Genomic DNA, 22,380 nt, shown 5'->3' with positions numbered 1-22,380 from the left:
TAAGGAAGCCCCTAACCATTTGCAATCAGGGTTTCCTCTCTCACCTTCTGAATCCTCCTCATTCTTCTCAGCATCTTCATCTGCAGACTGCTCAGGGTTCTTGACAAGGGGAAATGAGAGAATAAAGGATGCCTGCCAACCACACCATCCCCCCACCTCAACCCACAGTTTTGTCATGATTCTTTCTCCAGTCACACCTCCCATCTGCAAATGTTTTTTTGTCTCAGTCATGGGGTCATTGTTCCCACACTTCAAAAACTCTCCTCCTAGCACCCTACCTGCTTGTAATTCGTAATATGTGACTCAAAATCTCGGTTGTATTTTCGGATCTTCTGGCGCAGGGTGCTCAGGGCCTTGGCATTGTTCTTGTTCATCTTCTTCTTCCCTTCCTTATCTTCCCATAGCTGAAGAAAAGAATAGGAAAAAAAGGGGGAACAGAGATCTGAGACTACGTAGCATTCCCTACAACTTCAGAGTCTTGCTATCTGTACACCATCTGACTACTTTCTAACTACACCTGTTAACTTACTGTTAAAAGATCCATTATTTATGTGCCATTGGGAAAAGTACAAAACCACTTTTGAGGCAAGAGATAATAAAAAAATTTATAAGAGGTAATATGAGTAACAAGAGGTAATACCAAAAAAGGTACAGTTAAAATTCTTAGCATAAAATAAGCCCCCCTCCTTGCTTCACTCCCTACTTCTCATGTTCTGGGAAATACTGAATATCTGGCAAACAAACGACTCAGAAGAGACATGATCTCCAGGTGTGGGTTAGGAGAAGTCCTCAGGTCCACAATCCCCTTCTGCACCCTCCCACCCCCATAGGAATCACACCTCATTAAGATAGTCCTCCAGGTCAGCCAGGATTCGGATATAGAACCGGGGGACACCTTCCTTGTCCACAATGCTCTTAGCCTTCCCATATGCTTTTCCCAGGAGCTCAAACTCTTCTAGGCACTTGGTGACATCCCGAATCTTCATGGCATTACGAATGGTCCGGATAAGGTTGGTCAGCTCCTCAAACCTAGTTTGAGAGCCCAATACCACGTTGGACATGTCCACCATCACCAACCAGAAAACCCACCACTGCTCCAGAGACTCCTCATCACCCAGCCTCCCCATGGCCTCACCTCTTATCCTTGGCACTTCGGACAACTCTCTTGGTATCTTCTTCATCCTCACTCAGCAACAATGGCCTGTTTGGAAGGAACAGAAGCCATTAGCCTCCCTTCCTAGTTCCAGTCTTTCCAGATGATCTCCATTTCTCTTCTCAGATGCGACAGGTAGAACTGAGTAACTCAGGCCTATTCTGACCACACACATCCTGTTTTATTCTTCCTCTTCACAAAGAACTCAATCTTCTAAGCCTCCTTTAAGGCCTTTTGTCAAATGTTGTAACACATACAAAAATGGCCATCTCCATCCTCTCCAATAGAAACAAATAAAAGGGCTTATTTACTGTGTCAGAAAATTAACTATGTGAAGATACATGTCACTAAGAATTACTAAAAGAAGTTGCGGAAAAGGGTACTTAAGCTAGAATGAATGGAAAAGATGGTACCTGAACTAGGTCCTAGAAAGCAATGTTTCCTAGAGTGTGAGAGGACAAGGGCAAGGAAAGAGCCTCAGTGGCTTTAACATCTCCATTTTTAGTATTTTTCCTTAATAATTAGAGACCAGACAGCATTCGGCTGGTAACAATCTTTTTCTCTCTTTTTAATTTTTCAAATTATTTATTCTATAGCAAATGATGTTGGTTTTCCACTTGTGGTAGAGATATGAAATCATATTCATGTGGATATACATCTGTGTATACATCTTTTTTTTTTTTCATCTTTAAGATACTAATAGAGGTTTAAGAACCTGTCTGCAGTGCCAGGTGGCTGGGGTTCAGAGCCACATCAAGGAGCTCCCAGATATCAAGCGAGTATTTGGGGTTTCTCTTTGTAAACAGGGAGAGGCCATTGAGGATTTCTTGGTGGTATGAACAACTATGATTTTTGGAATCCAAAGCCAAGAAGGGTTGTGGAAAGTGGGGTGTTTCAGAGGCTGTGGACACGGGGGTCAGTTAGGAAGCTGATGCAACAGACCCAGCCAGTGGGAAACCTCTTCTCTGTGACTCTATCCTTCGCCTAGTGGGTAGATTCCTACAAATCACAGGACCCTAAGCGTTCTGGTTGTCCCACCAACACTGCTTCAGTCCCTCAAACTCTCATCATGCCTAAAATCCGCTCTCGCTACCTCACCTCTATTACCCTCCCATACACACGGCCTTCCGCAGCCTGCCGAAACCTGCACCCACGAGTGGTCCCCATGGCACAGGCCTTCACTCACTGTTTGCCGTAGTTACCCCCGACGGGTTTGGTGACGAGCTCCTCCCCAGACAGGGACGACTCGGACTCACTGTCCGAACCGGTGGTAAAAAACCGCGACATGGCGACAGCGCTCAGAGGCTGCGGCGGGCGCGGCCGGACCTACGGGAGAGCCAGAGAGTCACGGGCCGCGAGAAGGGGCCAGGGCCGCCACCCCTGACCCCAGGTCTCGCCGTCACCGCACGTACCCCAACCGGGGGTCCCCCTTCTCGAAACACGAGGCTCAAGAAGTACTTACCAGCTGAGCTCGCGACTCACACTGCGCAGCCGAAACAGCGGAAACGCGGAAAGAAGGCGGGATCCTTGCGTCACTTCCGGGAGGCGCTGACGAACTACACTGGACGACTACAACTCCCAGAGGCCCTCGCGTCACGCAGGGGGCGGGGCAGGCCTGAAGTAACCTTGGCAGGAAGGACGTGGCTTCGAGGTTGCAGGATCTGACAGTGCTTTGCTGTCGTGTTTTATTGCGTACAGACAGGCAACCTCATCCCTCACCTGTGGAATCAGAATCTCAGGTCCACGAGTTTACGTTTTTAAAGCACCCACATGACGCTGATGAGCTGCAAGGTTTTGGAGCTAGGCTTAGAGCAAACTTCGAATCGGACTTTGTATTCAAATCCCAGCTCCACCACTTACTAGTGTGTGAACCTAGGCAGATTTCCTAACCTCATTGTGATTCAGTCTCCCCAAGTAAGAACCATAATAGGACCTACTTCATAGGGTGTTATGAGAATTAAGTGACTTCGTATTTAGGACAGTGCCTCGTACAAAATAAGAATATAATAAATATTAGCTTGTATTCATTATTATACGAATGCTTATTGACTGATAATTTATTATGAACCAGCAATGTTTTAGGCACTGAACACAGAAGTGAACAAAATAGAAAAGGTCCCTGATTTCACAAGGAACTCACATTCTAGTGAAGTAGCATAATTAACAAGTCAGCAAATAAAGATAATTCCAGATAGTAACTAAAAAACACCATAAAGATATCAATGAGTCTGGTTAGATGGGAAGACAATTTTGGATAGGAGATCAGGGCCTCTCTGAAGAGGTGACAATTGAGCTGAGATCCAAATGACAGGAAGGAGGGAACCATGCAGAAGTTTATCTAGGGAAAGAGCATTTCAAACTCTTCAAGGGAAGGGGGCGCAGCAAGTGCAAAGGCCCTGAGGTGGAAATGAGCTTGGCCAGGTTCTAGGAATAAAGAGAAGGCCAGTGTGCTATCAGAGAAGTGAGCAATGTATTAACAGTATGGAAGTGGATAATGCTAGATCATGTAGGTCCTTGTTGGCCTATAGATTTAAATTCAGGTGGGTTGGAGAAGCAATCAACAGGAGTTTTAGCAAGGACTGTTTTACATTTTTAAAGGTGGTTTCATTCATTCAGCATTTGCTGTGTGTCTGGTACTAGTTAACACTGGAGGTACAATGCTCCCCTGAAAGAAAAGTGGTACTTAGCAGACTCAGGGGAAAGAAGGAGGCCTCTTTAGGTAGAGGAAACATTATGAACAAAATCTTACAGACAGGAAAGCTCAGGGCACATTCAGCAGCTGGCATATAGGGGTTGAATGTGACAGGGCCTTTCCAAACATCCTAGCCTGTTCTCCTTCCACCCTGCCCCCCTTTTTCTCTCTGTCTCTCTTTCTCTCCCCTTTCCTCTCTCTCTCCTTCTCTCCCCACAAATCCACTTGATGCTTGCATCAACCTCTTCACCTCCCAAAACAGAAATGGAAGGCATTGAAATTGGCAAGGGAACTTAAGTAAAGGGTAAAGGAGGTTGAGTGATTTGAAGATCATTGTCACTGAAGATGAAGAAATGCAAATTCAGACTACAGTAAAGCTACTGATTTTAGAGTGGTTTCTCGTTACTCCCAAGCCCCTGATCATTTGCAAAGGAAAAATCATATCCGAACTCTCTATTTTTTACTAATCCCTTACTAAGTCATTATGAAAAATTTCGATTTAACAGAGAGGGGGCTTTTTTAGTAAACTTCTTATTGAACTGTAACATAGATTCAGATAAATGACAGATCATAAGTGCACAGCTTGATGAGTTTCCGCAAAGCGAGCACAACTTTATGCCTACATCAAGAAACAAAACATGACCAGAACTACCCACCCAAACTCCCTTCTTGTATCCCCCTCCTGTCACTACCTAGCAGGTCTCTGAAATTTTATTTTATTTTTAAAAATATTTATTTAATTATTTATTGTTTGTTGGGGGAGGTAATTAGGTTTATTTACTTACTTATTTATTTTAATGCAGGTACTGGGGATTGAATCCAGGACCTCGTGCATACTAAGCATGCACTCTACCACTGAGCTATACCCTCTCCCCCTTACATTTTATTTTTTCTCATGAAATATTTCAAACATAGTGTCAAGAATAAAGACTATTCTAATGAACATCTATGTACTCCCCATCCACCAAGCATTATGAAAACTTAATATGATACCACATACCATATTTTGCTATGGCTCTTTTTTTTTTTAAGAAAAAATTTAAATACACTTAGGATATCCTAGATAAATGGAGGTCTTGATGAACAAGTTACACCTACAAATATCTTTAAAGCAGCTACCATGTTCCAGGCTCTTTCATGTGATCATCTCTCTTTATTTTAAAATATACATGTACATGATTGCAAAATGTAAATGATACAAATGAATATATAAGGGACATTGAAAAGCCACTCAGATGTAAAAATTACTCTTCACGCAGGACCACGCTGTGCGTAGCAGGCTTGCTTGGCCTTCACCTGCTAACGGGCTCTGCCCCATCTACAGTGAGATTCAAAACTCCACAAACTTCCAAAATGACCACAGGGGGCAGTACCACTGCCTTGAGTACCGCTGCTCAAGATCTGTTCTGTCTAATAGAGGAAACAACAGCCATCTGTGGCTTATTATATTTAACTTAACTAATTTATATTAAATAAAATTGAAAGTTCAGTTTCTCAGTCATACTAGCCACATTTCAAGTACTTAAAAACCACATGAAGCAAAAACTACCACAGAGAAAAGCCCAGATCCAGATGGCTTCACTAGTTAATTCTACCAATATTTAAAGAACTAACACTAGTTTTTCAAAAACTTTTCTTTTTTTATAGAAGAGAAAACACTTCCCAACTCATTCTATGAGGTTCACATTGCCCTGATACCAAAATCAGACAAAAATGACGCAAGAAAAGAAAATTACAGGACAATTTCCCTTATGAATATAGACATAAAAATCCTCAACAAAATACTAGAAAATCTAATACATAAACCATAACCAAGTAGGATTTATCATGAGTGCAAAGTCAGTTTAACATATGAAAATGAATTAACATAATATACCATATCAATAGAATAAAGGATAAAAACCATATCATCATCCCAATAGATGTAAAAAAAAACCAATGTTTTGACAACATCCAAAACCCCTTCACAATCAGAACACTTAACAAACTGGGAATAGAAGGGAATTTCCTCAATATGTTAAAGGGCATCCACCAAAAATCCACAGGTAATATCATACTTAATGATGAAAGACAGATACCTTTTTCCCTAAGATCAGGAACAACATGACAATGTCTATTGTTGCCATTTCTAGTCAATATTGTACTGGAGGTTCTAGCCAGGACAATTAGGCCATAAAGTGAAGTAAAAGGAATCTGGATTAGAAACGTTTGCAGAGGACATAATCTTGTATATAGAAAATCCTAAGGAATCTACAAAAAAAGGTATCTGAGCTAACAAGTCCAGCAAGGTTGGAGGATAAAAGATCAACAGACATAACTCAATTCCATTTCTATACACTTGTAATGAACAATCCAAAATGGAATTAGAAAAATAATTCTATATACAAAAGCACCAAAAAGAATGAAATACTTACAAATAAATTTAACAAAAGTGGTGTAAAATGTGTACTCTAAAAACTACAAAGCATTTTTGTTTTATATACGCATTTTAAAATTTATTTAAAAAAGTGGGGGGGGTTATTAGGTTTACTGATTTGTTTTATTTTTAGAGGGGGTGCTGAGGATTGAACCCAGGACCTTGTGTATGCTAAGCATGCACTCTACCACTTGAGCTATATCCTTTCTCCTTATACATTTTTTTTAAAGAGTGGGAGGTAATTAGGTTTATTTATTTGTTCATTTATTTATTTTTAAATGGAGGTACTGGGAATTGAACCCAGGACCTCATGTCTGCTAGGCATCCACCCTCCCCCTGAAAACTACAAAGCATTTTTGAAAAAAAGTAAAGAAGATCTAAATAAGTAGGAAGATCTCCCATGTTCATGGATAAGAAGAGATAATATTGTTAAGATGGCAATACTTCTCAAATTGATCTACAGATTTAGTGCAATCCTTATCAAACTCACAACTGGCTTAGTTGAAGAAATTGACAAGCTTGTCTTAAAATTCATAAAACAACCTCAAAAAAGAATGAAGCTAGAAGATTTACACTTCCCAATTTCAAAAAAGACTAGTAAACAAGACAGTGTTGTACTGGCATAAGAATAAACATAAATCAGTGGTATCAAAGTGAGAGGCTAGAAATAAGCCCCAACATTTACAGTCAACTGATTTTCAGCAAGATACCAAAACAAATCAGTAAGGAAAGTCTTTTCAGCAAATAGTGTTGAGACAAGTGGATATTCACATGCATAAGAATGAAGTTCTGAGCTGAGGCGGGGGTGGTTCCTAGGACCACACCCAGTTTCAATTATTTGCTGTAAAGACTAACAAAACTCAGCACATAATCATATTCGTGACTATGGCTTATTACAGTGGAAGGAAATGAAGCAAAATAAGCAAAGGGGAAAAGAAGGTGCATGGGGGTGAAGTCTGGGAGAAGCCAGACACAGCCTCTTAAGGTTCCTCTCCTAGTGGGGTCACATAGGATGTATTTAATTCCCCCAATCATGGATGAACAACAAGTTTATATTGTAAAGCACAGGGAACTATATTCAATATCTTCTAGTAATTTATGGTGAAAGAGAATATGAAAGCGAATATATGTATGTTCCTGTATGATTGAAGTATTGTGCTGTACACCAGAAATTAACACAACATTGTAAACTGACTATACTTCAATTAAAAAAAAATATATATATATATAAAGGATCCTGAAACAGAAAAGGACAATAGTAAAAAAAAAAAGATGAAATCCATATAAATTATGTATTTTAGTTAATAGTATTGCATCAATGTTAATTTCTTTAATATGATTTCTATGGTTTGGTAAATATTATGTAGTTAGGTAAGTTGTTAGTGTAAATTGAAATGTATATAGAAACTCTGCATGCTACTTTTTGCAACTCTACTGTGAATTTAAAATTATCTATTAACAGATACACACTATAGTAGTAGTGTATACTACTATACATACTACTATGTATAAAACAGATAAACAGCAAGGGCCTACTGCATAGCACAGGGAACTATATTCAATTTCTTGTAAAAAGTTATAATGGAAAAGAATCTGAAAATACATGTATATATATGTATGTGTATGTATAACTGAATCGCTTTGCTGTACACCTGAAACTAACATTGTAAATCAAAATTTAATTTATTTAATTTATTTAATACAAAATAAAATCTAAAAATTTTTAAAATTTCCCCAGTCATGAATTGTGACAACACATATGAAATGTTGCCAGCTAGGGAAGTTTGTTAGCAACTCAGTGCCAGGGCTGTTATTGGGACGGGTCACCTAGGCACTCTAGCTAGTATATACCCAAACTCTAGAGTCTCAGAAGGAAAGCAGGTGTTCAGCATAAATCATATTGTTTATAAGAACAGTTTAGGCAGCACCAGTAGCTCTTATCAGTTAATGGTGGGAAATATCTTGAAATCTAAATTCTTGAACTCCAGCCGAGGACCATTCTTGCAAGCAGGATTTTACAAAGTTAGCAGTGTAGGCCTGCTATGTTAACTCTTTTCTGTATCGACCCCTACCTCACATCACATGCAAACAAAACACACCTTAAAATGGACCAAAAGTATATAACTCTTAGAAGAAGACAGTAATTTTTCATGACCTTGATTTGGCAATGGTTTCATAGATATGTCACCAAAAGCACAAATAACCAAAGAAAAAATAAATTGGACTTCATCAAAATTAAAAACTTTTTGGGCGGAGGGTGTAGTTTAGGGGTAGAGTGCGTGCCTAGCATGCATGAGGTCTTGGGGTCAATCCCCAGTACCTCCATAAAAAAAATAATAATAAATAAATAAACCTGATTACCTCATCCCACACACACACACACACACACAAAAGATAAAATTAAAAAAAAAAAGAACTCTGACAAGAAAAAAAATTAAAAACTTTTGTGCATCAAATGACACCACCAAGAAAGTAAAAAAGACAATACATGGAGTGGGAGAAAATATTCGAAAAGTATGTATCTGACAAAGGGCTTTATCTAGAATATATAAAGAACTCTTGTAACTCAAAAAATAAAAGGTGAATAATCCAATTTTTAAAAATTGGATTGAAAACTTAAAAATTAAATAATCCAATTTAAACCCGGGCAAAGGATCTGAATAGGTATTTTTCTAGAAAGAAATCCAAATGGCCAATAAGCACATGAAAAGATACTCAAAATCATTAGCCATCAGGGAAATGCAAGTCAAAACCATAATGAACTACCACTTCACACCCACTTGATGGCTAAAATAAAATAAAAACCAAAACCAAACAAATCAAATAGGAAAACACCAAGTACAATTGAGGTTTAGGATTAGAACTCCCATGCACTGCTGGTGGAATGTGAAATGGTACAGACACTCTGGAAAACAACCTGGTGGCTCCTCAAGGATTAAATGTAGAATTACCAAATGATCCAGCAAATCTACTCCTAGGTATTATCCAAGAGAAATGAAAACATATGTCCACACAAGAACTTGACACAAATATTTATAGCAGCATTGTTCCTAATAGCAAAAAAAAAAAAAAAAAAAAAGGAAATAACCCAACTGTCCATCAATTGATGAATATATAAAGAAAATGTTGCATATCCATATAGTGGAATAATATTCAACCATAAAAAAGAATAAAGTGCTACAACATGGATGAACCTTAAAAATATATGCTAAGTGAATGGTTATAGCCAATGCTGAAGAGGGTATTGTGAAACACACAACTACAGCATGTAAACTGGTAAAACAAAAAATCTTTCAGAAAACAATGTGGTGACATATCAACAACCTAAAAACATGCTCATTTCTACAAATTTCATTTTTGAGAATTTATTCTAAAGAAATACTCTTGTGTATAGAAAATACCTGAAGCACAAAGGGTTATTTTTAATAATAATAATAATAAATGGAAAAAAGCTAAATGGCCAACATTAATAGAATGACTAAATAAATTGTAAGAAGCCATTGTGATGGAATGTTATGCACCCATCAAAATGAAACCTATTTTTGTATCCACAGCAAAAAAGTTCCTGGCCTGAAAAACAACACATTCACATGTTGGTTGAAACAAAAAGGAAAAAAAAAGAGGCCCATAAAGATTTTTTTTTAAGGAAAAGCATATTTTAGTGGTTCTCAAAGTATAGTCCTGAGAACAGCAGTATTTGTATCACTTGGAGATATGATAGAAATATGTGTTCCTGGCCCACAATTCCACATCAGAGCACCTGGGTATGGACCCAGAAATCTGTATGTTCCCCCAGTTTTGAGAAATAGTTGACATACATCACTATATAAGTTTAAGGTATATAGAAGATGGTTTGATTTATTGTGAAATGATTATCACTGTAGTTCAGTTAATAGATACAATAAAAAGAAAAAAAGGAAAAAAATTTTCTCCTTGTGATGAGAACTCTTAGGACCTAGTCTCTTAACAGTTCTGCTATACATTGTGCAGCAGTGTCAGCTACAGTCATTGTGTTGTACGTTACACGCCTGGCACACACTTGTAACTGGAAGTTTGCACTGTTTGATCACCTTCCTCCAATTTCCCTTCCCCCTACTCTCTGCCTCTGGTAACCCCAAGTCTGGTCTCTTTTTCTGAGTTTTTAAAAAAGTTCTACATATAAGTGAAATCATACAGTATTTGTCTTTCTCTGTCTGGCTTATTTCACTTAGCATAATGCCTTCAAGATCCATCCATGTGGTTGTAAATGGTACGATTTCCTTGTTTTTTAATGGCTGAATTATATTCCATTGTATATATATGCCACAACTTCTTTAGCCATTCATCCATCAATGGACACTGGCGTTATTTCCATGTCTTGGCTATTGTAAACAGCCAAAGGGGGTTGCAGATATCTTTTCAAGTTAGTATTTTCATTTCCTTTGGATATAGTCCCTGAGTGGAATTACTGCATCTCGTGGTAATTCTACTGTTAATATTTTTAGATTTTTCATACTTTTTTCCATAGTGGCTGTGCCAATTTACAATCTCACTAGCGCACAAGGGTTCGCCAGCATTTGTTATTACTGGTCTTTTTGATGATGGTCATTCTAAGAGGATAAGGTGATCTCATTCTGGTTTTGATTTGCATTTCCCTAATGATTAGTGACGTGAAGTATCTTTTCAAGTACCTGTTGACCTTTTATATATCTTATTTGGAGAAATATCTCTCCAAGTCTTTTGCCCATTTTTAAATTGGATTTTCTGCTTTTTTTGCGATTGGGTTGTATGATTTCTTTACATATTTTAGATATTAACCCAGCAATCTGTACTTTAAAGGCCCTCTGGTGCACATGCCAGTAGCTATGTATTTATTTTAACATGTAGTAGAAAAATACATGTTAACTAGCTTTCCAAACTCATGATTTCAATAGTAACATTATTTTTCTTTAAAATAACTGAGTATTATTAAAAGTTAGTTACTTGAGTGAGAAATATTAATAAGAGTACCGTTATGCACAGATATAGCAAATATGGTAGAGATATTTGGTAACAGTGAATTACGGGAAACACTGCTAAGCCAATCTCAGTTACTTTAAAATAGATAATGTTTTATGTATTTTACTGTATATAAATTGTACCTTTAAAAAAGGACTGTGGGAGGAAGGGTATAGCTCAGTGGTAGAGTGTGTGCTTAGCACGCAGGGGGTCCTGGGTTCAATCCCCAGTATCTCCGTTTAAAAAAAAACCTAATTCCTTCTCTCCCTAAAAAACAAAACAATTAAAAAAAAAAAAAAGACCGTAAAAGAAGAGTGGACTCTAGTTTTAAATGTGCATGCTGAAGCATTTAGAGGGAGGTATATTGCACTCAGCCTCTTATTTTGAAATGCATCACAAAAACAAATTGAACTAATTAAAGGATAGATTTGCATGGAAGGTTGGATACATGACAAGGAAACGATAGCAAAACATTCACTGTAGAACCCAGGTGGTGTGGTACACCACTACACACTGGGCAAGTTCTTTTGACTTCTCTGTAGGTTTGGAAACTTACATGTTGGGGAAAAATGTATACAGATTGTCCCACACAGTGAGTGAATTAATTAATAAACAAAACCTCAAAGACTAGACAGAATTAGCTGAAATGCTTTCTTCACACTATCCTGGACACATTCCAAAGTGGGCATATTGCTTTTATAATAGAAAAAGTTTTTACAGAGAAAAAAGACACAAGAGTCCATTGATAAAATATGCATTTATTCCAAGAGCATAATGCCAAGAGGAAACTCCTAGGGACCATCTTGGGAGTGGGGGAAAACTGTTGCACCCCCATCAAAGGGGCCTCAGCACTTTTCTACATCCCAACCATGCAGGGATGTCTAGGGGCAGAACTCCTGGATGGGTTCTGGGCTGTGTGTCTGGGGTCAGTTCAACCTGCCCACCTGTTAGTGTTGGCCCAGGTCAGTGTGTCCTTTGTCCTGTCCCAAGGAGCCAGAGTATCAGGAGAGGTGGCAGAGGAAGTCATGCAGAGGCAGGGCTAAAAGCCCTGACAGCGAGATCCCCAAGGTGTCGGAAATACAGGCGGTTGCCATGGCAAATTCCCGGTGCTCATCTCTGGTCTGGGGAGGGTGGGGAGCAGGGGTGAGGCTTCAGCCCTAGACACACATGCCTCGGATTGAAGCAGAGAGGCCACCCACCCCCAGCCCTCGCCTGTCCAGTGCTGACCTCCAGGGCAATGTTGTGGAAGGTGTTCACGTAGGCTGCGCCCCCCAGGAGCCCTTCATACAGAATAATCAGGAAGACGAGGTAGATGCTCGGCAGGAAGTTCAGCCACACGTCTGCCAGCAGGAAGGCCAGGTTGACACACTGTGGGTGCAGGCGGAGGGGAGGACTGAGCTTGGGACCAGAGGAAGGGAGGTGCCATACCGTCCAGTGGTCCCGGTTCTGGGGGATGCTGATAAGGGAGAGGATGACAGGCCTGGATCAAACCCCAACACTCAGCTGGCCCACCAGACCCTGGGATCTGGGTAGGCCTTCTCCCCACCATGCCCTAGCATCCTAGACCTCGGAGGTCTTCTCCCTCTCCTCCCTTTGCTCATGTCACTCCCACTGCCTGGAATGCTCTCCACCTTCCCTCACTTGGGCTCTCCTAGCACCACCATTCACAGCTCAGCTTGGATCAGGGTCACTCTCCCTCCTGTGATCTCTTTCCTCCTCCCAAGGGCCCCTTGATTAGAGAGGTTTCCCCCTATTTTACCACACTGAAGCTATGGTGAGACCAGAGGTTCTCAACTGGGCGTGATTTTGCTGCCTAGGGGACACGTGGCAACGTCTGGAGATGTTCCTGGTTGTCACAATGGGGGAGGGAGGGTACTACCAGCATCTAGCAGGCAGGGGCCAGGGATGCTTCTCAGCGTCCCACAGTGCCCAGGACAGCCCCACAACAAAGAATGCCAGTAACGCCGAGGTTGAGAAACCATGGTTTACATGTTCCCACGCCTTTAAGGAAGCCTCACTGACCCCACCCAAGGGTGTAGGTCCTTCCTCTGTGCCCCAATTCCTTCAGGGGATCCCACTGTCCCAGTCCTGAGCACACAAAGTTGCCCCGCAGCATGCAGGTCACCACAGCGGTCCATGTGTTTAATGTACAGACAGAGTACCTGTGGATCTGTTACCTACATAGGCCCCACCCTCAGCGGTTCTAATTCATTAAGTCTCAGGTGGGCTCAGAGATCTGCACTGAAAAGAACACACCCTGGTAATACTAATGAGACCCTAGAAACACTGCAGATGCTTTCAGCATTGGGACAAACAATTTCTACAACGGAATTAAATGATTATAAGCAGCTAATTCTATGAAGCAGCTTTGGTTAAAATCACAGCTAAAATCACAAGCCACACGTTTCAGGGTAGCTCCATCATCTAACACTTCATCTAATGAAGAACCCTGAGTGAAGAATTGTTGACACAGCAATTTGGCACTTCGGAGGCTGGCAGTACTGCTTAGATAAATAAGGAAGAAAGTTAGAGGGTATCTGTATGCTGTTGACATAACATTAAAGTATAATTTATACTAATTCTGTATTTTGTTATCATAGAATTGAGTTAAGATTACTTAAAAGGGCAAAGGACTTTCCCATAAGAGTTGAAGGTTTATTTTAATAGTTACCTTCAGAAGCTGTGAACATGTGACCTTGAAACATGAAGGCTGGCTATGTAAAACTCTTTTGTTAGGTTGTTGTAAGGAATGGTGTTTGTTCACGTAAAGCTTAATCACTCACGTGACTTTTGCCATCAATTTGCTCACCAGTCTTGAGATAAATAACCTGTTGACTACAACGTCACTGATTCTATTGCACTTAACCAACCAGAATATAAGAACTGGACGTTTTCTTATTGTTAGAAACATTATTTGAAAGCTTATCTCTCTGCATATGGCTTGGACAAAAAAATCATTAATATGTGCTTCTAACTGATTAAAATACAATATAAAATCCTGTTCTTTCATTTTTCTTCTTGTCTCTATTTCTTACAACCAGGCCCAATTTATAGATGAGGAAACTGAGGCTCAGATTAGTTCAGGGACCTGCCCTAAATCCCACAGCTACTGAGTACAGAAGCTGGGATTTGCACCCAGGTTTGCCTGGCTCCTGGGGTCACATATTTCACACAGATCCCTGCTGGCCTCCATTCTCCATGCTTAGAACATGACAGTTTGCAATAAATACTCCTTGCTGAAGGAGGGAAGCAACCCAACTGGGAGCCAAGGTGGACATGGAATGAGGGTCAGGGGCTCAGTACCTGCAGCAAGGCCAGGGCCCACGTGTGGTGGATGCGACAGCAACGGAGAGAGGAGCGGGAGGCAAAGACACCAGCCTGGTACAGCATCTGGTACCTTAGATGGGACAGGGAGTAGAAGGAAGCCCCTCCGGTGCCTACTCAACGGGGCAGCCCCTCCCAACCCCGGTCCTTATCCTTAAGGGACCCTCCCAGCCCACTGCTGGTCCTCCCACCCAACCTCACTCTTCTCACCAGCGGTACTGCTGAGCATGACTCAGGAATGTGTTCCGGAAGAAAAGGAGTTCAAACTGCAGCAAAGACCAGACAAGGGAGATGGACGGGGATGTGTGGGTCCCCACCTCCATCACTATTTCCACAACCTTCCAGGCAGCCCTCACTCACAAGTCCCTGATTGATGAAGTACTCAGCAAAGTAAACCAGCACCAAGGGGACGATGTACCACAGCAGGCCCTGGAAGAGTCAGAAGACATAAGTGGAAGGCTCGGAGACCAATACTGGCCACAGGGGACATGCCACAGCCACCATCCGTACCTTGAACACAGTCCACCTTTCCTGAAGGGAGAGGTGTGAGCTGGAGCCTGCAGGGGACCAGGGAGAGAAGGGCAGGTGAGGGTGGCACACTGACTCAGAAAAGGGGTGCTGCTGTGCAAGAATCAACCAGCCCACACATCAGTGTAGGTGCACATATGCCACTGGGTTTTAATGGTTAAACTGCCACTGGGGTGGGTATGGCTCAGTGGTAGAGCACCATGCACAAGATCCTGGGTTCAATCCCCAGTACCTCCATCATTATAAATAAATAAATCTAAAAAAACCCACACAAAAATTTTTCTAACGGTTAAATTGGTAAACCTCATGGTATTTTTGCTTTACCATGATTAAAAAAAAAAATTAACCAGATGAGAATTCTTCACGGCTCTTGTACAGTTTGATGGCAGTACACACCCACCCCAGCCACACTGACCCCTTCTTTCTGTTTCTTGAACATCCAAGCTCATTCCCACCACTTAGCACTTAGCACCTCTGCCTGGAACCTGTTCACCCCAATAGCCACGGGCTGACTCTTTGTCATTCATATTTCGACCCAATGACACTGCTTCAAAAAGGCTTTTACTGACCACCTTCTCTAAGTGGAACCCCTCTTCTTCCCCCATTTGTCATAGTGCTTATCAACATGTGAAAACAATGTTTCTGATTCACTTATTTGTTTACAAATGTGCCTCGTTTCCTTATCTGAGTCACCCCCACCCAGCATCCCAGTGATTAGAATACTGAGCACAAAACATAAGTACTCAATGAGTATTTTTGGAATTGATGAATGTGATTGGCTCTTACTGTAACCAGCACACCCATCCACTTCCCCTCCTGACTGTCCACTGTAGAGAGGAAGACTAAAACCCAGAAAGAAAGAAAGTGGCCGCTTTCAGGGGCTCCTGTGTCCCTACCTGGCTTTGACTCTGCAGCTGCGCTGTTTATCAGGGGCTGCCGGGCTGCCGTATCTGCCTCTTCTTCCCCTCCGGGGTCCTGGAGCCCAGGGGATGTGAGTAATAAGAAATAGCTAGGAGGGAGCAGAATGAAGATAAGACTGAAGGGCTTCTGTCAGGCTGCAAAGGTCCCTCCCTCCCAGGGCAGCTCCCCCTCATCTGTACTCTCCTCCAAGACACCCCATCCTGGGCTGGAGAGCTCCAACTGGGAAAAAAATGCCTCTTCCTCTGGAGCTGAAATTTATCTCCTTGTTGTTTCTAACCCCTGGGGCCTCCTTCTGAGTCCTGGCTCATGCCAAGCGAGTCAGCCCTGTTTTCTTGTCATTATTATTCTAATAATCACTTTAGCTACCATCTATTATGTGTTCATTCTGTGTGAGGCCAGAACTTCCCAAGTTCAGTCACTTATGTTTTGCCTTCATGGTATTTGCCATATCCACATTCTTCTTGGACATAATATTTTTTACTTAATATTTTCCTTTCAATTGGTTCACTTTTTCTACATGGCCTTGTCTTAAGCAGTAATCTGTGAAATCATGGATTTGAATGATTAATTAAAAAATTTCCCTAATATACATGAAAATACACACAAAACTAACAAAGTCCACCATCATCCCCCTTATATCACCTTGGGAATCACACTGTATTGAATGCTTCACACATCACACATATGCTGCCACATAGGGAAGCAAGGCGAGCTACCACCATTTGAATATGGGAAAACAGGATCAGAGAGGTAAAGCAACTTGTCCCATATGACACAGCAAATCAGTAGCAGCTCCGGAACTCAAACCCAGGCCTGTAAGAGTCCAGAACCCACAACCCCTCCTAACATGGCTATAGTTATCCAAAGACTGGGATCACGATTAAGTTCTCTCTCCTTGGATCCCTCTTCCTCCCAGCCCAGGGGCACTTACCTGGCCAGCAGCAGGGCGGGGATACCCAGCATGGACAGCAGGGTGTGCTGGGGGGAGAGGCCAGCCTGAGTGAGGCCCAGGTAGGACAGCGCCCCCAGGAGCCCTGCTCCCCCAGTACCTGAGGACCACCAGGAGATCACAGCCCTGAGAAGGAGAACATGGGTGCACTAAGATGGACCAAAGCCAGCAGTGGGACACCCTCCCCTCACTCCCTGTTGTGCCTACTAACCTGGGGTAGAAGGCGGTGAGTGAGAGGAAGGTGACCTCTCCCAGACCTGAAGAGATGCTAGCCAGGACCACACCTGGAGGACGACAAGCACAACAGTGGCCATCCCTAGCCTTCCCCCAACAGTCCCGATCCCCTAACGTAGCTGGCCACACGGCCTCCTCTGCCTCCGCACAGATGGGCTAAAAACAGATCCCTTGGACAGGCTGTGCTCCAGAACTAAAGTAGAAACAACCCCCTCCTCTGAATGAACTCTTGTAGGGAATGGTACCCTCATCCACCCAGTTATCAAACCAGGAGCAAGAATTCATCCTTGATGCCTCGGCCTCCATCAGAGTCTTGGTGACTTTGCTCATCTCAGTCTCCATCTAATCCATCCATTTCCTCCCATCTCCCCCTTCCACTTACCGCTCAAAACTGACCTCATCTCCTGTCTCCCATTGTGACTGTCCTAGCAGGCTTCTGAGGGTTACAAAATAACCCTTCTCCTCTGGGAAGTTGGGGAGACTACCCCCACAAATGTTCTGGTGCAGTTCCTCTGGCCCCCTCAACTGACACGAAACCTCACACTCACCACACAGGCTGGTCCCCACTGAGTGAGAAAAGGCAACCAGGATGAAGCTTCCAGCAGCACAAATTCCACTGGTGAGAACCCGGGGGCTGAAGGGAGTTATTGCCGGGGAAGGAGGGGAAGGTCAGCTTCCATTCTCAGCCCCCCAGTCCTCCAGCCACACTCCTTTGCCCTCCCAGCCTCCCTACTCCCAGATCTCACCCACAATTCCTCCCACCCCCTGACCCAGACCTGTAGGGCAGCAGATGAAGGCCAAGAGGAGCCAGAAATTTGATGATGAGGGTGGGAAGGATGTCCGCCAGGAGCACCGCCTGGAAGTAGAGAACAGAGTGAGACCCCAGACTGTCCCAGGGCCAACCCTCCCAACCAAGTGGCCAGCCAATTAGACCTGCTACAAACACAGGCTCTGAAGTCACACAGATCTGGGTTCCAGTCCCAGGTCTGCCACTCCTTAGCTGTCAAGGTACTCACATTCCCTAAGCTTCAATTTCCTTATTTGGAAAACGGGGATGATTATAGAGCCTAACTCACAGTACTGTCATATGGATTAAGTAAGTTAATACATGCTGCACACAGAAAGGGCTCAATAAATGGCAGTCTTTAATTATTAGAATAATGACACTACCCTCTGGGTGCTGAGGAGGTACAAGTCGGGTAGGACCCCACTTGTAAGGGTAAGAGGGGACCAGATGGGTACTCACAGCTGTGGAAACAGAGTTACAGTCAAATCGAGATGAGCTATTGTGGGGGGTGAGCGTTGGATCTGGGTCCACCTGATGGGAGAGAAGAAAGTCTTTCACCCAGAGAGGCAGGAGGGTAGACATTCCCAGCTCTGCCTTAACTTGAAGGATGGCCTCGGGTTAGCACTGGCCTCTTGGGACCTCAGTTTCTCTATGTGAACAAAGGGGAGGGAGAAGTTTGCATAGAAGTCTCAAACTAATGGTCCACACACCAAAGATGGCCCCATAAATGGACTTTATTTGGGTAACACACTCAGGAACGTTCATTGAAAAAATCTGAGTTTCCAGAAAAATCTAATCTTGGACCAAATTCACTACCGGACCTGCAACGTGGCAGTTGCTGCCCTTGGGCCTGCATTCTCCAATAAGAGGTTCTCAACTAGAGGTGATTATACCCTCCAGGGAATATCTGGCAATGTCTGGAGACTCTTAGTGTCACAACTCGGTGTGGGGGGGGTGGATATGTTATTGGCATCTAGTGAGTAGAGGTCAGGGATGCTGCTAAATATCCTACAATGAACAGGAAAGTCCCACAACAAAAGAATTTATCCAGTTCAAAATGTCAACAGTGCTAGGGTTAAAAAACCTTGCCTTAGAACATAGTCCCACCCAGCCAACATGAGTTTATACACTTGGTACCAGTTGATACTTAAAGACCCTTTCTGCTCTGAGTGCTGGGAGACTGGGAACTGTAGCCCTCTTGCCCCACCCCTTGGGCACCCCATTCCGTGAGTTTCTCAAGTGGGTCTCTGCCCCAGGGTGAATCCCTCATCTTCCTATAGGGACTAAACATAGTAGCGGTGGTGGGGAGGGTCACTTACGTGGCTCTGGTTTCTAGGTGCCCTCTGGTGACTAAGGATGTCATGGGCAGCGCTGAGCATCACCACATAAGAGAAGTTGTTGCAGAGGCCAAGGAGCCTGGAGTGAGTAGGACAGATTTCCCCCCACCCAGTTTTATTGAGATATAATTGACATAAAAGAATAGATCATGACCTCCTTTCAGCACTACAATCTATCCACAGTCCTAGCACCAAACCTCCTACTTTCCTGTGCCTCTTTTTTTCTCTGTCACCAGACCCCATCTCCATTCAGTGCTAGGGTTAGAAATACAGGGTTTGGGATGACAGACTTGGGTTCACATCTAATTTCTGAGACCTCTCCCGGGAAAAGAAGGAAGTCATTCTTGATGACCGTCTCCTCTGAGCTCCCACCATGATTCAGTTCCTGGGACATTTCTTATCCACTGATCCACTGTCTCTGATTGTGGTACAGTAGAAAGACCTTGGGGGCTTGAAACCCAAAGGGCTATGTTCAGGTCCTAAGTCTGCCACTTCCTACTTGAGTGGCCTCAGTCTACTCACGTGTAAAATGGGAATATAAATTTCTCTCCTGACTACCTCATAGAGTGCTGTAGGGATCAAAACAAGATAATACCCCTTATGATCCATGAAGGACCTTGTTCACTTACTCTCATCTCCCAGAGCTGCCCTCAGTGATGAGAAGGGAACTGGGCCCAGCACCAGGATTTCATGTGTCCTCTTCACAAGTCTATGAAGTAGTACTGCTGCTCTTCCCATTTTACTGCTGAGAAACTGAGGCTCAGACAGGGAGCCTCACTTCCAACCCAGTATGCTACCCAAGTCCTTGATGTTTTACGTTAGTGCCAGAAGTATTTCCCAAGGGTCAGTATTTGAATGATTTTAGGAGGTAGATGGATGACTTAAAAGGTAGTGATGCATTTATTTAAATGTGCATTGGGAAAATATTGGCTTTCCATCCGGAGTAGTGATTTAAAGTTTTCTTTTTAAAAATGTGTGTATTCAAAAATTTAAAGGCTGAGTTGGTGGGAGTAAAAACATGAAGTAACCCTACAGGTGAAATGAGAATCCAGCCAAAAGGTGAAGGTGGTAAGTGAACGAATGAAATTTGGGAATTTTACACGCAGCTTCAGGGCAGACCAAGTGGTTCTGTAAATATTTTGTGGATTCAGCTCCCTTTTCAAAGCTCAACTCTTCCCTCCTTCCTCTTGTCGCTTCCCTCTTCCCACCCCACTTTTACTTCTGCTGAATTCTTCAAGCCACTCACCAGAAGCCCACCGCGTTCTTCCAATGGGCGTCCTGCCGGTCCAGCAGAGGGGGCCGAGGTGCCGGGTCGGTGTCCTCCCCTGGAAGGGAGAGAAGAGGGCATGACCCCCACCCCACTCTCAGGTGCGCAGTGGCCCTATAGGTGTTCTCCCGGAGCCGACCAGCTCCCGAGCCTGTCAGGTGGGATGCGGGGACATCAGTAGTCAATCCCGTGAGGGTGGGTCGGAATACTCACCCTCCGAATCCGAAAGGCGCCGCCGCGAGCCCGCACAGCCTCCCATGGCAGCAAGTTTAGATCTCCCGAGGGATCCAAAGTCAGTGAGAGTTCCGAGTTGGCTCCGATGGGGCTGATGAGGGTCTGCGACAGGTGAGAAGGATCAACGCCCCATTGCCAGTCCTAGCTCCGGCTTCTCCGCTGCACTCGCTCACGCCAAGCCACCACCACCCTAACCCGGGGCTCCATCTCGCGCCCTCTCAAGTCCCAACAAGCCCCACCCGTCGGACTCTGCCCCCGCTCCCTCTAGAGCAGGGGGCCCTGCAGCCTGTACCTTTAAGAGCAGCTCACCATTCCGTACACCTGGGATGGCGAGTCACGTGACTGTACCGGTGGGTCCCTCATCACGTGTTAGGAAGGTTCTCACCACTTCCGGGTCTTCGCTCTGTTTTCCCTTTAGGCCTTCCCAGCTTCGGAGCGTGGGATAGGGAGAGGCCGGGAGAACCCTGAAACCCCTGGATTAAAACTGGGGTGGGTGGGATCAGCAAAAAGTGCCATGACGTTAGTTAGCGGCGCCCAAGGCCGAGACCGTATTGTGCCAGCACTAATCATGGCTGTGAGAGTCTTTAGCTCCTCTTGCAACTTACGATTGCCAGAAACAAATATGGCCACCTGGTTGCTCTTTTCAGACCGGACTCTTTCTTGACTGGGAACAAAGACGGCCAAGCTTGAGGTCGTTCTTATTTCCATCTGTTGCCTTTAGATTGTTTTAGAAACTGAAAATAAAGATAACACCCATCTAAAAAGATTTCATCACAACATTGTAAAATTATTATAAATCAGTAAAAAATGTTAAAAAATTGTAAAATTATTATAAATCAATAAAAATTGTTTAAAAAATAAATAAAATAAAAAGATTTCATCAATTACCTATTGGCACTATCTGAGGTGGTTAGGAGATCCCCTTTCCCAAATTATCTTAGAACCAAAGTAGTCCAATCCTGGTTTTACAGGTGGGAAAACAGTAACAAGAAGATACTGATGATCATACAACGTTAGCCCTAAAGGTGACCTTAGAGACCCTTTCAGCATTAAGAAATACAGCACCAGAGGCTGGGTTGCTGGCTGAGCTGGCTGCTGCAGGATTCCTGCCTGCATCAAGGATGCTTAGACCAGGTGATTCTAAAAGCCCAGGATTCTGATTCTGTGTTCTCATCTAGTTCCTCTAATTGGACACTTGGAAAGTGGGGCTCAGGGAGGGGACCAGAAGAGGAGGTGTAGATCAAGGTCACTTCACATAGTCCCAAATAAGGAACAGTTATTCTCTTACCTTTCTCTACGTGGTAAAGCAGCATCCTGAATTTTCTTCATCACGTTCTTCGCCTGCTAATCTCTCCTGTGGGCTTCCATCAGTTGGTGCCCACCTCTCCCAGGTCCTTCTCACCACCAGTCCCTCAGACTGCTGTTTGAAATGTGCCCCCCTTTTGTCTGTTTCCAGGGTCACTCAACCAATGAAAAATGGGATCCTATTACCCATGCAGGGCTCTAGAAATTCAACAACATGTCATACATGGCCTCCACCTTCAAGGAACTCAAGGAAGGT

At 43.3% G+C, this 22,380-nt stretch overlaps 2 protein-coding genes and 1 long non-coding RNA gene across 6 annotated transcripts in view; 1 reads left to right on the top strand and 2 right to left on the bottom strand.

Annotated features, from left to right (window-relative positions):
• LOC102508125 (eukaryotic translation initiation factor 3 subunit C) overlaps window positions 1–2,694 on the bottom strand; it is a 24,739-nt gene extending 22,045 nt beyond the window's left edge. Inside the window, exons 1-6 of the mRNA XM_032460536.1 lie at window positions 2,616–2,694; window positions 2,340–2,479; window positions 1,136–1,201; window positions 840–1,029; window positions 279–404; window positions 45–99 (exon numbers count right to left, since the gene is read on the bottom strand). Of these exons, the coding sequence (XP_032316427.1) occupies window positions 45–99; window positions 279–404; window positions 840–1,029; window positions 1,136–1,201; window positions 2,340–2,440 (538 nt within the window). The 5' untranslated portion in view covers window positions 2,441–2,479; window positions 2,616–2,694. The remainder of the gene's footprint in view (window positions 1–44; window positions 100–278; window positions 405–839; window positions 1,030–1,135; window positions 1,202–2,339; window positions 2,480–2,615) is intronic.
• LOC116657565 overlaps window positions 1–12,581 on the top strand; it is a 13,470-nt gene extending 889 nt beyond the window's left edge. Inside the window, exon 3 of the long non-coding RNA XR_004312708.1 lies at window positions 12,571–12,581. This is a non-coding gene — a long non-coding RNA (uncharacterized LOC116657565). The remainder of the gene's footprint in view (window positions 1–12,570) is intronic.
• On the bottom strand, window positions 11,977–22,380 carry CLN3 (CLN3 lysosomal/endosomal transmembrane protein, battenin). 4 transcript variants are annotated; one of them, XM_006183063.3, is made up of 17 exons: window positions 22,108–22,380; window positions 21,112–21,553; window positions 20,799–20,921; window positions 20,565–20,643; window positions 19,301–19,397; window positions 18,441–18,512; window positions 17,971–18,050; window positions 17,743–17,828; window positions 17,172–17,244; window positions 16,943–17,086; window positions 15,987–16,099; window positions 15,073–15,119; window positions 14,923–14,991; window positions 14,773–14,828; window positions 14,542–14,635; window positions 12,466–12,606; window positions 11,977–12,359 (listed from the first exon to the last, which is right to left on the bottom strand). In XM_006183063.3, the coding sequence occupies exons 3-17, from the start codon at window positions 20,842–20,844 to the stop codon at window positions 12,240–12,242; spliced, it is 1,317 nt and encodes a 438-aa protein (XP_006183125.2). In that variant the 5' UTR covers window positions 20,845–20,921; window positions 21,112–21,553; window positions 22,108–22,380; the 3' UTR covers window positions 11,977–12,239. The 4 variants fall into 4 exon arrangements, with proteins under 4 accessions (XP_006183125.2, XP_032316428.1, XP_032316429.1 ...); XM_032460537.1 differs by having other exon boundaries at window positions 21,129–21,553; XM_032460538.1 differs by lacking the exons at window positions 20,799–20,921; window positions 21,112–21,553; window positions 22,108–22,380 and adding an exon at window positions 19,948–20,063.

The sequence above is a fragment of the Camelus ferus genome, chromosome 18 (assembly GCF_009834535.1).
Source record: "Camelus ferus isolate YT-003-E chromosome 18, BCGSAC_Cfer_1.0, whole genome shotgun sequence".
NCBI lineage: Eukaryota > Metazoa > Chordata > Mammalia > Artiodactyla > Camelidae > Camelus > Camelus ferus.
This window is presented reverse-complemented; position numbering and strand designations above follow the sequence as displayed.

Coding starts and splice junctions, on each gene's coding strand:
- CLN3 (XM_006183063.3), bottom strand. CDS start 20,844: ATGGGAGGCTGTGCGGGCTCGCGGCGGCGCCTTTCGGATTCGGAGG. Junction 18,051..18,440: donor GTAACTCTGTTTCCACAGCT/GTGAGTACCCAT, acceptor CTCTACTTCCAG/GCGGTGCTCCTGGCGGACAT. Junction 17,245..17,742: donor AGTGGGGACCAGCCTGTGTG/GTGAGTGTGAGG, acceptor GTCGTCCTCCAG/GTGTGGTCCTGGCTAGCATC.